General features: G+C 50.8%; 3 protein-coding genes across 3 annotated transcripts in view; 1 reads left to right on the forward strand and 2 right to left on the reverse strand.

The window, feature by feature from the left end:
• LOC310642445 (snaclec stejaggregin-A subunit alpha-like) overlaps window positions 1–521 on the forward strand; it is a 39,050-nt gene extending 38,529 nt beyond the window's left edge. The window contains exon 6 of the mRNA XM_083366168.1: window positions 275–521. Within this exon, the coding sequence (XP_083222294.1) occupies window positions 275–348 (74 nt within the window). The 3' untranslated portion in view covers window positions 349–521. The remainder of the gene's footprint in view (window positions 1–274) is intronic.
• Window positions 1–14,055, reverse strand: part of LOC310642455 (snaclec coagulation factor X-activating enzyme light chain 1) — a 75,390-nt gene that overhangs the window by 59,424 nt on the left and 1,911 nt on the right. The window lies entirely within an intron of this gene.
• LOC310642448 (snaclec A2-like) overlaps window positions 1–14,055 on the reverse strand; it is a 41,287-nt gene that overhangs the window by 25,196 nt on the left and 2,036 nt on the right. The window contains exons 4-6 of the mRNA XM_083366171.1: window positions 12,889–13,044; window positions 11,411–11,507; window positions 9,907–10,019 (exon numbers count right to left, since the gene is read on the reverse strand). Of these exons, the coding sequence (XP_083222297.1) occupies window positions 9,958–10,019; window positions 11,411–11,507; window positions 12,889–13,044 (315 nt within the window). The 3' untranslated portion in view covers window positions 9,907–9,957. The remainder of the gene's footprint in view (window positions 1–9,906; window positions 10,020–11,410; window positions 11,508–12,888; window positions 13,045–14,055) is intronic.

A 14,055-nucleotide genomic window follows, 5' to 3' on the forward strand; every position in this document is an offset into this window, starting at 1 on the left:
TGGGTTAGGTGTAAAGTGAAGAGGTGGGATACATAGAAATAAATACAAATTAAATTTTAAAAAAGGCAAAAGAAATGAAACAAATTTGATGGCCAGGTAAGCGATCTGGGTCAGAACAACCTGTTGAACCCCCAGCCTGTTTTAGCAGAGGAGAGTCTCCACCTGTGGTATCTTCAGTCCTCCTGCAAATGAGGGAGGAGCCTCTGAAAAGATCTTCTGGGTCTCTCAGGGAATCTCGGCAAAAAGTGATCAAAATTTTCCTTTTTTTATCCAGATTTTCACAAGTGGGACTATGTTAGCTGTGCAGAACAATATCGTTTCGTCTGCAAATTCCCGCCACAGTGTTAAGATCCAGCTGTGCGAACTCTGGAGAAGCAAAGAAGCCCTCCACCCCACCCGACCCCACCCCCGCCTGCCGCCTTCTCTGCTCTGCCCCCTTCGCTCAATGGATGCTCTCTGTAGCCGGGATCAGGTTTTGCTGCTCCTGATGGGCCTGGAGGTCCAATAAATTCTGCCTAGCACGACTGGCCTTGTTTCCTTGGGGCACCCAGGAGACGGTCGAGGCGTGAAGCTCAAGACCCCCCAGCCCCCTTCGTGGCAGGGCTCGGCCTTAAGGGGGGAGGGCGACTCTTAGGTGGGACCACCCACTCAGGCACAGATGCTTTCCTCCCGTCCCCCTCCCTGGATCAGAAGGGGGTGGAACCTGCTGGGCCTCAGCACCCCTTCCCTGCCCCCAGAGTCGATTGGCACCCCCGTGCCCCCCCTGGGCAAGATGGCGGCATCCCGCTAAAGAGGGCAGGGGGGTGGGAGGGGGGCTGGGTCGAGGAGGCGCTTTCTGGTTGTTGAGTTTTCCAACTAGCAGCTGAAGCCCCTACTCTGGAAATCCTAAAATTTGAAATGTTACTTGAGGCCATCCAGCCCAGCCCCTGCCCCAGATACGTGGCTGATTAGCCCCCACCCCTCTAGGGTACCCAGACAAGGGGATCCCCCCACCTCCTCTGGGTCTTGGGCTGCTGTTGACAGGCTGACTTCCCCTTTTTCTGAGCGAGATTTTTCTAACTTCCCTTCAGAACCTGCAGGAACGAACAGCTTTATTTATTTATTTTTGGGGCTTATATGCCGCCCTATCTCCCGAAGGACTCAGGGCGCCTAACAACAATAAAATACAGCGATACAAAAGTTAAAAAGAATTACATTAACAGCCCCAATAAAATAAATTAAAATTAAAAAATTAAAAATTAAAAAACATTTAAAAATCCCTGTCGTCAGTCCAGGTCAGCCTGATGGAAAAGGAAAGTTTTAAGGCCGCGGCGAAAGGACCGGAGATCCGGGGCCATCCGGAGCTCAAGGGGGAGTTGGTTCCACAGGGCTGGCACTCCCACAGAGAAGGCCCTCTCCCTGGGGGTCGCCAGCCGACATTGTCTAGCCGACGGCACCCTGAGGAGGCCTTCTCTGTGTGAGCGCACCGGGCGACGGGAAGTCGTTCCTGGCAGCAGACGGTCCTGCAAGTATCCCGGGCCTAAGCCATGTAGGGCTTTAAAGGTAAGTACCAGCACCTTAAATCTCACCCGGAGGACGACCGGTAACCAATGCAGCTCACGCAGGAGGGGTGTAATATGGGAGTATCTGGATGCTCCTATCACTACCTGCGCAGCCGCATTCTGCACCAGCTGGACGCTCCCAGCGTCCTCCCAATGGAGGGCATCGCTGCGTTCCCACAAGACGCCCGGACCTGGACCCACGTTCAGAAAAATGAACGTCTGCCTCGTTCACACAGTCTGCTGAATGGGTGGCTGGGTGTGAAGAAACACTGAACCACAAATGCAGAATTGTCTGCAAAATCCCCACACAAACCTTAGAATAGAATAGAGCTGGAAGGGACCTTGGAGGTCTTCTAGTCCAGCCCCCTACTCAAGCAGGAGAACCTATGCCATCTCAGACAAATGACTGTCCAGCCTCTTCTTAAAAATCTTCGGTGATGGAGCACCCACGTCTTCTGGTGGCAGGCTGTTCCGCTGGTTAATTGTCCTCACTCTCAGGAAGTTTCTCCTTAATTCTAGGTTGCTTCTCTCTTTGATCAGTTTCCAACCATTGTTTCTCATTCTTCCCCCAGGTGCTTTGGAAAATAATTGGACCCCCTCCTCTTCTTTCTGGCAGCCCCTGAAATACTGGAATGCTGCTATCCTGTCTCCCCTATTTCTTCTTTTCTTTAGTCTAGCCCAGGGGTAGGCAACCTCGGCTCTTTTATGACTCATGGACTTCAACTCCCAGAATTCCTGAGCCAGCCAAGCTGACTCAGGAATTCTGGGAGTTGAAGTCCATGAGTCATAAAAGAGCCGAGGTTGCCTACCCCTGGTCTACCCAAAGCCAAGTCCTGCAGCCGTTCTTTGTGTGTTTAAGTCTCCAGGCCTTTGATGATCTCAGTGGCTCTTCTCTGTATTTTTCCCAAAGCCTCAACATCTTTTTTGGCTGCAGTATTCCACGTATGGCCTCACTAGGGCTTTATAAAGCGGCACTAATACTTCACGTGATCTTGATTCTATGCCTTTGTTTGTGCAACCCAGGATTGTGTTAGCTTTTTTGGCTGCTGCCGCACGGTGCTGGCTCATGGTGAAGCGATCGTCCACTAGGACTCCAAGGTCCCTCTCTCAGTGGCTGTTTTCAAGCCTGGCCTTCCCCACCCAAGGGGGTCCACAGCAGCTCTTCTCTGCCAGCAGGGGTGGGAGGGGCAAAGCCCAGTGGGGTGGGAGGGTCCCGGAGTGGCCTGGACCCTGCAATGGAGGCCTTGAAAGGTCATCACCATACCTTGAAGGGCATCTGAAATGCCCGATACAAGAAAGGCCACGACTGGAGCACAACTCGAAGGTCCGCAAAGGGTCTCCCAGCCGGACGGAGGACTCAGCTCTGCGGCACACCACAACACTGCAGCCCAGGGCTGGACCTCTCCCTCCCTGTCCAGACTGGCTGCAGCCGGCCACGGAGAAAGGAGTCGAACCAGCGCAGAACAGGGCCGGCCCCAAAGGATGCCGCGGTCGATGGGATCGAGGGCCACTGAGCGCTGCCGGAGGGCGAGGGTGGTGGCACTCCCCTCCCCACTCTTGCCGGAGGTCCTCAGCAATTGAGCCCGGCGCTCTCTCTCCCCCAGAACCGGGCCTGAATCCTGGCTGGGGGGTCTCCGTCACCCGGGACCCTTTTCCACAACCATCCCTGGAACGGGGAGCTTGGCAACTGGATGAAAGTTGCCTAGGCAGGCGGGATGCAGGGGTGGCTTTTTTAAGGAGGGGGCCAGCCAGGGATTCCTGAAAAGGATGAAGAGGGAACTGGCAGCTGGGGGCCCTGAGACCCTCCCGGCCCTGCCCACTTCCGGGCTCCATCAGGCACCAACCGATCCCAGACAGCCAGGCAAGAACTCTCCCAGGTCTTAAGATCCCCGTTTCCCAGTGCCTGAATCTTGGAAGCTGCACCCGGAATTCCTGGACTTCCTTTTCCGGGGAGAAGGTTTGCCAGGAAATCCCTCCTGAGGGGCCCATCCTGAAGCCCAATTCAACTCCGCAGAGTAAATAAAGAATCTGTTTCTCCACGATCTCGGGGTGCCTGAGAGGGATCCCCAAATTCCCAGAGTAGGGGCTTCAGTTGCTAGTTGGAAAATTCAACAACCGGAAAGTGCCTTCTGGACTCAGCTCCCCTCCACTCTTTGGATGAGGGGTTAGATGGGGAACTCATCAAATTTGCAGACGACACCAAGCTGGCAGGAATAGCCAACACTCAGGAAGATAGGCTTAAGAAGGATCTTGAAGACTTGAACATTGGGCGCTATCTAACAAAATGAAATTCAATGGTGAAAAAAGTAAGGTTCTACATTTAGGCAGGAAAAATCAAATGCATAGGTATAGTATAGGTGGTACCTTGCTCAATAGTAGCAACTGTGAGAGGGATCTCAGAGTCCTAGTGGACAATCACTTAAATATGAGCCAGCAGTGTGCTGCAGCTGCCAAAAAAGCCAACACAGTGCTAGGCTGCATTAACAGAGGGATAGAATCAAGATCAAGTGAAGTACTAATACCACTTTACAAGGTCTTGGTAAGGCCACACCTGGAATACTGCATCCAGTTTTGGTCACCACGATGTAAAAAAGATGTTGAGACTCTAGAAAGAGTACAGAGAAGAGCAACAAAGATGATTGGGGGACTGGAGGCTAAAACATATAGGGAACGGTTGCTGGAATTGGGTATGTGTAGTTTAATGAAGAGAAGAGTGAGGGGTGACATGATAGCAGTGTTCCAATATTTCAGGGGCTGCCACAAAGAAGAGGCAGTCAAGCTACTCTCCAAAGCACCTGAAAGCAGGAGAAGAAGCAACGGATGGAAACTAGTCAAGGAGAGAAGCAACCTAGAACTAAGGAGAAACTTCCTGACAGTTAGAACAATTAACCAGTGCAACCACCTGCCTCCAGAAGCTGTGAATGTTCCAACACTGGAAGTTTTTAAGAAGAGACTGGACAGCCATTTGTCTGAAATAGTATAGGGTTTCCTGCCTGAGCAGGGGGTTGGACTAGATGACCTCCAAGGTCCCTTCCAACTTATTATTATTATTATTATTATTATTATTATTATTATTATTATTATTATTATTATTGTTGTTGTTGTTGTTGTTGTTGTTGTTGTTATTATTATTATTATTATTATTATTATTATTATTATTATTATTATTATTATTATTAAAAAGCCTAACAGCCCATGGATAAAAGCTGTTTTTCAGCCTGTTGGTGCGGCTGGCTATACTTCTATATCTCCTACCGGATGGTAGGAGAGTAAAGAGATACCGTCCAGGGTGTGAGTCATCCCTGAGAATTTTCCTCACTCTTCCAAGGCAACGAGCCCTGGCGAGGTCATCCAATGGTGTCAGGGGACAGCCCACCATGTCTTGTGCTGTGCTCACCAGCCTCTGTAATACTTTCCTATCCGCGGCTGTCAGACCAGCATACCAAACCACAATACCGTACGAGAGGACGCTCTCTATAGTAGACCGGTAAAAGAGGGTCATTAGCCGTTGTTCTACCCTGTTCTTCCACAAGACCCTGAGAAAGTGAAGCCTCTGTTGGGCCTTTCTAGCCCCCTGGGTTGTGTTAACTTTCCAGGTCAGATCTTCACAGAGGTAGACTCCCAGAAATTTAAAGGAGGAAACTCTCTCTACACAGTTCTCCCCGATGTAAAGTGGGGCAGGTTCCTCCTTTTTTCTCCGGAAGTCTAGCACCATCTCTTTCGTCTTGCCGATGTTCAGGTGTAAGTTGTTGTTACTACACCATATGGATAGTTTTTGTACCTCCGCCCTGTATGCTGTCTCATCCCCACCTATAATAAGACCCACCACAGTTGTATCATCTGCAAACTTGATTATCGCAGTGGATGGGTCAGATGATACACAGTCATATGTGTATAAAGAGTACAGGTAGGGGCTAAGCACGCAGCCCTGTGGCGAACCGGTGCAAAGCTTCACGGGGGTGGACAAAGCAGACCCGACCCTCACTGTTTGTAACCGGTCCCTAAGAAAGTCTTGAATCCAATCGCAGATGGTGGGGGAGAATTTCAAGTCAGTCAGCTTCTCGATGAGAATGCTCAGCAAAATTGTGTTAAAAGCCGAGCTATAGTCAACAAAAAGCATCCTGACATAACTTCCAGGTTTCTCAAGATGACTTGCTACAGAGTGTAAAGCAGTAGCTATGGCATCATCTGTCGACCTATTTCCCCTATAGGCAAATTGATGTTTATCAAAATCCAGTGGGAGGCATGTCCTGAGATGTTGGAGAACCAATCTTTCGAAGCATTTCATGACTACAGACGTTTATGCAGTCTGTAGTTCAGGCACTCAACCGCAGTTTTCTTGGGGACTGGAACAATGGTAGCTGCTTTCAAGCATGATGGTACACATGCCATTTGCAAGGAGATGTTAAAGATCCTTGTCAGGACCCCTGCTAATTGGTCAGCACAATTCCTGACCACTATCCCCAGCACCCCATCTGGGCCTGCGGCTTTGCTGGGATTCACAGCCTTCAATACAGCTCTCACTTGGTGTTCACACAGGGTGAGCGGCTGAGAGTCAGAAGGCCGGCCAGCAGAGGCTACGGGGTCTGGTCTTTTTACCTCATAGTGAGTGAAGAAGATATTCAGCTCCTCAGCCAATGAGGCATCGGTGTTAGCCATGCGCCTCGTACTGCCCTTGTAGTTGGTTAAGTGCTGCAGTCCCTGCCACACTTGCCTCGGATCGTTGTCTGCTAAGTGGTTCTCCACCTTGTGTTTATATTGTTGTTTCGCCATCCTAATGCCTCTTCTGAGATTTGCCCTGGCCTCTCTGTATCTGTCCCTGTCCCCCGCCTTAAAGGCAGAATCCCGGGCTCTCAGGAGTGTTCGTATCTCTGCAGTCATCCAGGGTTTACAGTTCCCGTAAACTCTAATGCACTTATCTGTCGTTACACTATCAGTGCATGTTCTAATATAAGAGAGTACGGCATCTGTATATGCATTCAGATCTTGTTCTTCAAATACACTCCAGTCAGTGGTTTCAAAGCAGTCCTGCAACTGGCTGAGAGCACCCACTGGCCAGGTTCTGACCCTTTTTCTGACTGCCTGAGTTCTTTTCCTGAGAGGGACATACTTTGGGCGCAACAGGAGTGAAAGATGGTCAGATGTACCCAGGTGGGGGAGAGGGAAAGCTCTGTATGCCTGTTTCAGATTGGAATACATGTGGTCTAAAGTGTTCTTCCCTCTGGTGGGAACTTGCACATACTGTACAAACTTGGGGAGAACTGTCTTCAGACAAGCTTGATTGAAGTCCCCAGCCACGACAAGAGCGCCCTCTGGGTGAGTTTGCTGCTGCCTGGTGATGACGTCCTACAGCTTGGAAAGTGCCGTGCTGACATTGGCATCAGGTGGAACATAAACAGCTGTAATAATTACCACAGTAATTTCTCTAGGGCCTAGGCAGATAGAAAGGCCTACATATAACAGTCATCAGTTCCACATGTGGGGAGCAATACGTGTACACCAATCTGCTGTTGACACACCATTCACAGTGTATATACACACAGAGTCCACCTCTTTGCTCTTACTGGAGCCTTTATCTCTGTCAAAGTGGTGAATGACTCGGCTTGTCAGCTCCACTGCTGCATTCGGTATCTCTGGATATAGCCAGGTCTCTGTGACAACCATCACACAACATTCACGGAGAAGCCTGCTTGCTGCCAACTGCAGCTGTAATTTGTCAATTTTATAGATGAGGGATCTGGAATTGCTCAGAAAAAGACTCGGCAATGCTGGTGTAAAAGGCTGCCTTCAAAGTCGAATCAGAATCCCAGCCCTGCAGCCACGTTTTTGCTTTCGCTCCTTTCTTTTTCGCTTACGTCGTCTCCTCCCCAGCCCGAAGACAATCCATGGAGATCCTGGAGGCCTCACTATGCAGTTCGGTATGTTATGTGACTGCTGAAAATCACTAGTAATTCCAGATTGCCTTGCAAGCCCGATGTTGAACAGCTCTATACATGTGTAGGCTAGAGAGACAGGGCCTAGAGAGCTGTTGGAGATCCAGCCGATCCGAATCTGACCGGTTATGACTAAGGTCGTTTACGAGAACTTATCTCGCGACAATGAGGGTGGCAAGGTCTAACCACTTCGCCACTCTCATCGCGTCCGCAGATAATCGCCCGGCCGCCCTGTTTAGGGTAACTCGCTCTCTCCTTAATTGGGAGGTGAGGGAGGACCCCTTGCAGGGTCGAGCCGAGGAGTTTAGTCGATTTCTGTCAGACAAAATTGCTCAGATCCGGACCGGTCTGGACTCCGACTGGGCAGAGTCTGACGATGAGGATACGGGCAGCCTTGTCGATTTAATTTGGGAAGAGTTCGACCCTGTGACTCCTGAAGAAGTGGACAAGATCATGGGGAAACTGAGCTCCACCACGTGTTTGTTGGACCCGTGTCCCTCCTGGCTGACTTATGTGGCTCGGGATGGGACACGAGGCTGGCTCCAGGCAATGATTACTGCTTCTTTGAGCGAGGGTAGCTTTCCCGCTGCCTTGAAGGAGGCGGTGGTGAGACCCCTCCTCAAGAAGCCTGCCTTGGACCCAGCAATATTAAACAACTTTCATCCGGTCTCCAACCTTCGCTTTCTGGCGAAGGTTGTTGAGAGCGTGGTGGCGTAACAGCTCCCTTTGTTCTTGGATGAAGCTGATTATCTAGACCCGTACCAATCGGGTTTCAGGCCCGGGTACAGCACGGAGACAGCATTGGTCGTGCTGGTGAATGATCTCTGGCAGGCTCGGGACAGGGGCTGCTCCTCTGTCCTAGTCCTTTTAGACCTCTCAGTGGCTTTTGATACCATCGACCATGGTATCCTGCTGCGACGTCTCAGGGGGTTAGGAGTGGGAGGCACAGTTCTCCAGTGGTTCTCCTCCTACCTTCTGGGACGTTCGCAGTCAGTGTTGGCAGGGGGGCAGAGATCGACCTTGAGACCTCTCATTTGTGGAGTTCCTCAGGGATCGGTTCTCTCGCCTCTCCTGTTCAACATCTACATGAAGCTGCTGGGTGAGATCATTCGTGGTTTTGGAGTTGGGTATCATCAATATGCTGATGATACCCAGCTTTTTATTTCGACCCCAAACCACCCCAGTGATGCCCTCGACATGATGTCCCGCTGCCTGGAGGTGGTCCGGGTCTGGATGGGGAGGAACAGGCTTCAACTCAACCCTGACAAGACTGAGTGGCTGTTCGTGCTGGCATCCTGGGAAATTGCGATTATTCCATCTCTGGCCATGGGGGGTGAGCTATTACCCCCCGTAGATAGGGCTCGCAACTTGGGGGTCCTTCTAGATTCACAGCTGTCTTTGGAAGAGCATATTGGAGATGTGACTAGGGGGGCCTTCACCCAGGTTCGCCTGATGCGCCAGTTGCGGCCCTATCTAGACCGGGATGCCTTGCATACAGTCACTCATGCGCTCGTGACTTCTCGTCTAGACTACTGTAATGCTCTCTACATGGGGCTGCCCTTGAGGTCCACCCGGAGAGTTCAACTGGTGCAGAATGCAGCCACGCGAGTTGTCTTGGGGGTTTCCCGATACTCCCATGTTACACCTTTGCTCCGCGAGCTGCATTGGCTACCGGTTGCTCTCCGGGTGAGGTTCAAGGTGTTAGTGATGACTTACAAAGCCCTACATGGCATGGGTCCGGATTACCTACGGCAACACCTGCGGCCGGCGTTAACTTCCCTCCGTCCAGTGCGCTCCCACAGAGAGGGCCTCCTCAGGGTGCCTCCGATCAAAGAATGCCGATTGGTGGCCCCCAGGGGGAGAGCGTTCTCTGTGGGCGCGCCAGACCTATGGAACTGCTTACCGGTCGAGCTCCGGATGGCCCCCGACCTTTGCTCCTTCCGGCGCGATCTCAAAACCTTCTTTTTTGAACAAGCTGGCCTGGTCTGACGGGATGGGGTTGGGTTTTTTATAATTAGTTTTAACTTTTAATATGTATTAATTACTACGGGCATCGTTGTTTAATCACTTTTTAATTTTTGTATCCTGTTTTTTATTATGTATTGCCCTGTTCACCACCCTGTCCTTCGGGAGAAGGGCGGTATACAATTAAATTATTAAATTATTAAATTATTAAATTTTAGCCCCTTGCACTACACTGTGCACATTCATCCATACACACATTAATCCAATCACCACACACCAGTACTGGGAGCTCAAAGCCGCTGCATGTGAACGCGCCGCCATCTTGTGGAAAAAAAGAAACAAGGCCAGTCGTGCTAGGCAGAATTTATTGGATCTCCAGGCCCATCAGGAGCAGCAAGACCAGATCCTGGCTACAGAGAGCATCCATTGAGTGAAGGGTGCAGAGCAGAGATGGCGGCAGGTGGAGGGGGGGGCTTCCTTGCTTCTCCAGACTTCACACAGCTGAATCTTCAGGCTGCCTAGATCTCACAGGTGAAAGGATTACGAAGTCCACAGTAAATATTGGCCCACTTGCGATACCCTGGATAAAAAAGGCAAATTTTGATCACTTTGCAGAGATTCCCTGAGAGACCCAGAAGATCTTTTCAGAGGCTCCTCCCTCATTTGCAGGAGGACATAAAGATACCACAGGTGGAAACTCTCCTCTGCTAAAACAGGCTGGGGGTTCAACAGGTTGTTCTAACCTGGATAACTTACCTAGCCATCAGGTTTCTTTCATTTCTTTTGTCTCTTTTTTAAGTTAATTTGTATTTATTTATATTTATTTATTTATTTTTTATTTTATTAAATTTATATACCGCCCTATTCCCGTAGGACTCAGGGCGGTTTACAGGGAAAATTAAAAGCATAACATACAAAAATTAAAATCAGTTAAAACAATTAATTAATTAAAGTCCCCAAAATTTAAAACTAAAACCCAATTAAAAATTAAAACCCCTCAGTCTGGGCCAGACAGCTCGAAGAGCCAAGTTTTCAGGTCCCGGCAAAATGAACGAAGGTCGGGGGCAGTCCTAGGTTCCGTGGGAAGTTTGTTCCATAGGCCCGGCGCGCCCACAGAGAACGCTTTCCCCCTGGGAATAACCCGCCGGCATTCCTTAACCGGCGGTACCCTGAGAAGGCCCTCCCTGTGGAAGCACACAGGACGATGGGAAGTTGATGCCAGCAGCAGGTGTTCCCTTAGATAATCCGGACCCAAGCCATTTAGGCCTTTATAGGTCATTACCAGAACCTTGTATCCCACCTCTTTACTTTACAACTAACCCAAGGCAGCAAACATATCCAACCCCCCTTCCTCTTCCTCTTTTCCCCACAACAACAACCCTGTGATGTGGGTTCAGCTGAGAGGGAGAGGCTGGTCCAAAGTCACCCAGTCAGTTTTAGTGCCTAAGGTGGGACTAGAACTCCCCGTCTCCTGGTTTGTAGCCTGGTGCCTTAACCAGAGACCAAGTCGGCTTTTAAGCTGCTCTTTTGGTTGGTTTATAATTCGACCAGGCATGTGTTAATATTTCTCTTCTACACACACACACACACAAATGTGGCCGAGGTTCTTTTCACTGCAATGGGGTGTTGCAAGATTGATCTATATCTGAGCAAGCAAACCAGGGAGAAAAAGCCAGATGCCCTGAGACAATGATGGCCTTTTGGAACAAGGTTAAGATGGAGCTTGTTAGTTGAATGATGGGCTGATGGCTCCGTAATAATTTTCATATAGAGCTCCTATCCCGTTTTTAAAGATTTGTCCCATGGTTGTGTTGTGTTTCTTTGTCTGTACAGAGTGTGGCAGCTCAGAGATCCTGGAGGTCAAGGAAGGTCACCAGTGGCCAAGGGTTGCGAGAAGGATCCCTTGGGACCTCATGGAGGGAAGCCCACCCTCCTTGATGTAACACAACGTGCACCATCACACTGACTTACCTGTCTCTTTTTCCAGCCCAAGACACTTTCTGGATTCGGCTTCAATCCAGTCCTGATAATTGATGCTGGAGCCATCGCTCCACTCCGAGCTGCAGTGCTGGAATGACAAGGAAGCCACATTAGTCGACTGAGGAGGGGGCTCTGGCTACACAGGCAGAAAAGTTGGTAGGTTAAAAAGAGGAGAGCAAATGTATCCTCCCTCCCTCCCTCCCTCTCTCTTTCCCTCTCTCTCTCTCTCACTCCATGAACCTCAGTTGACCCGGAGCAGCTAAGCAGGGTCACACTTGGTGACTGCTTGGGGAGGGGACAGTCAGGAGATCCAGAGGGAAACGAGGAGGAAACAGCCCGGAGGTGTCCGAGGAGTCACCAGCTCAGCTTGAGGCCACTTTGCCCGATGCCCAACGTGGTGACTGCTCCGAACGACACTCATTGGTCTCCGGAAGAGAAACCGCCTCAAAGCCCATCAGTCCCTGCATGGGGGAAGCAGAATTAGAACCCAGGGCTACGGGGGACTCTCGGGAAGAGAAAAGCATCCTGGTTATCTTCAGTCACGTATTCGGATGAGCTACTTCGCTCTTGTTGCCGGAAATTCATATTTCTATTCACAAAGTCACCAGGAGCTGATTTCAACTCCAGGCAAACTCCCCTCCTTTGCAGATGATTGAGCTTTTTTCTAGAGCTGAAATGCAACAGAGCAGGGGACGAAATCCTGCCGGTGACAGAAATGAGGAATTTCTGTGTTAAATAAAGAGGGGGGAGGAAAGAACAGCCCCCCCCAGGCCAGGCCTCTAAAGCCCCTGAGTGGAAGGCCCAGCAGAGTCTCCCCCAGGTTTGGGGGCCATCCAAGGCGCCCTCAAGAGGGAGGAAGGCCTGGAGGCCGAGATGGGGGCCAGGGCAGGATGCGGCCCTTCAGGAGAGCGCTGGGTCTCCCAGGAGGAGGGAAGGATTTGGTGAGGGGGGGGAGACAGGATGGCAGTTCAAGGATTTCTGCCTTGGTTTTCTCGGCCGTTGTCCAAGGCAAGAACGTTGGAGAGAGAGACCTCGGCTCCTATGGGAAGATTCTCCCAAAACACAACCACAAACCTTTAGAAACAGCAAAAGGGAATCGATACGGATTAGCATTAGGGAGGACCTGCAATCAGTCCTCGACTTACATCAGTTCATTTAATGGCCATTCAGTTACATCACTGAAGAAAAAGGGACCTACGTCCATTTTTCACACTTTTTCCCTTTGCTCAGAGGATCGAAATTCCAACACTTGGCAGCTGACTCATATTTATGACGGTCGCAGTGGCCCCAGGATGACATGATCCCCTTTTGCCACCTTCTGATTTACTTCTAATAACTGTGTTATTAACACAGTGATTCACTTACCAACTGTGGCAAGAAGTTATAAAATGGGGGAAAACCCCCTTAACAAATGTTTCACTTAGCAACAGAAAAGTTGAGCTCAGTTGTGTTCATAGGTTGAGGACTACCTGTCTTTCGCTTTGATCCCTCAGTCCAATCCAGACAAACGCTATGCCTCTGGATTCCTTTTCGTTCTGAGAGACCAGCTGGGCCACAAATTCTGCTTCTTCCACGCTTTCGATTGAGGCGAGATGCCCGCCGTTCGCCTGCTCCGTGCAGAATTTCTGGGAGAGAAAGACACTTGTTCAGCTGAGAAGCAGATGTTTGTGTCTATATGGTGTGGTGTGTGTGTGTGTGTGTGTGTGTGTGTGTGTCTGTTTGTGTGTTTGTGAGTGTGAGTGTGATTGTGTTTCTGCCTCTGAAAACAGCAGGGCTGTGACTGCCTGATCCTGGCCACCCTCCTCATGTCCTTGAGACCCGCAGTTGCCCTCCCTGAAGAGGCAGTTCTTGAGCAAAGCCTCTTTTGGCTTCAGGACCCTCAACAGAGGCCCTGGACTGAACCCGGGACCAGCCTTTGGGGCAGGGGGCTCTGCAGACCCCGCTCTCCACCTGCTCCCTGTCCTCCTCCTCCTCCTCCTCCTCCTCCTCCTCCTCCTCCTCCTCCTCCTCCTCCTCCTCCACCTCTTCCTCCTCCTCCTCCTCCTCTGAGTTTCTGAGAGGAAGGAGCGGAAAAAAGAGTTTGCAGAATCTTGGAGGGGGCCAAACGCAGCTCAGCCTTCCAGATTTGGGGAGACCTCCCAGCCAGCTACTGCCCGGCTCTTCAGAGCATCCGAGACCTCCAGACACACTCGGGCCTCACCTCTGCGGGATAACAGCCTCACAGAGAGGGAAGGGCCCTTGGAGGTCTTCTAGTCCACCCCCCTACGTCATTCCGGACAAAGGGCTGTCCAGGAAGGGGGAGGCTGCCTAACTGGACTAGAGACCTCCCTGATCCCCCCCCAACGCCTCTCACTTCTCCAGCCTGAAATGGGTTTTGACAGGTCTCTGATCCCTCCGCTGCCGTCTGCCAAAACCTGCTTTCTCCTCCCCCAAAAGGAAGCCGAGAGCCAGCTGGCCTAGTGGGGGAGGCACCAGGCTCGCAGCTAGGAGGCGGGAGTTCTAGTCCCACCTCAGGCGTGAAAGTCACCGGGTGACTTTGGGGCGGTCCCTCCCTCTCAGACCAGTCTGCCTCACAGGGTTGTTGTTCAAAGGGGTTCAGAGGAACAGTCCTCAGGATATTTGCGTCTCAGACCTCC

Source organism: Vipera ursinii (genome assembly GCF_947247035.1).
Source record: "Vipera ursinii genome assembly, chromosome: 6".
Taxonomy (NCBI): Eukaryota; Metazoa; Chordata; class Lepidosauria; order Squamata; family Viperidae; genus Vipera; species Vipera ursinii.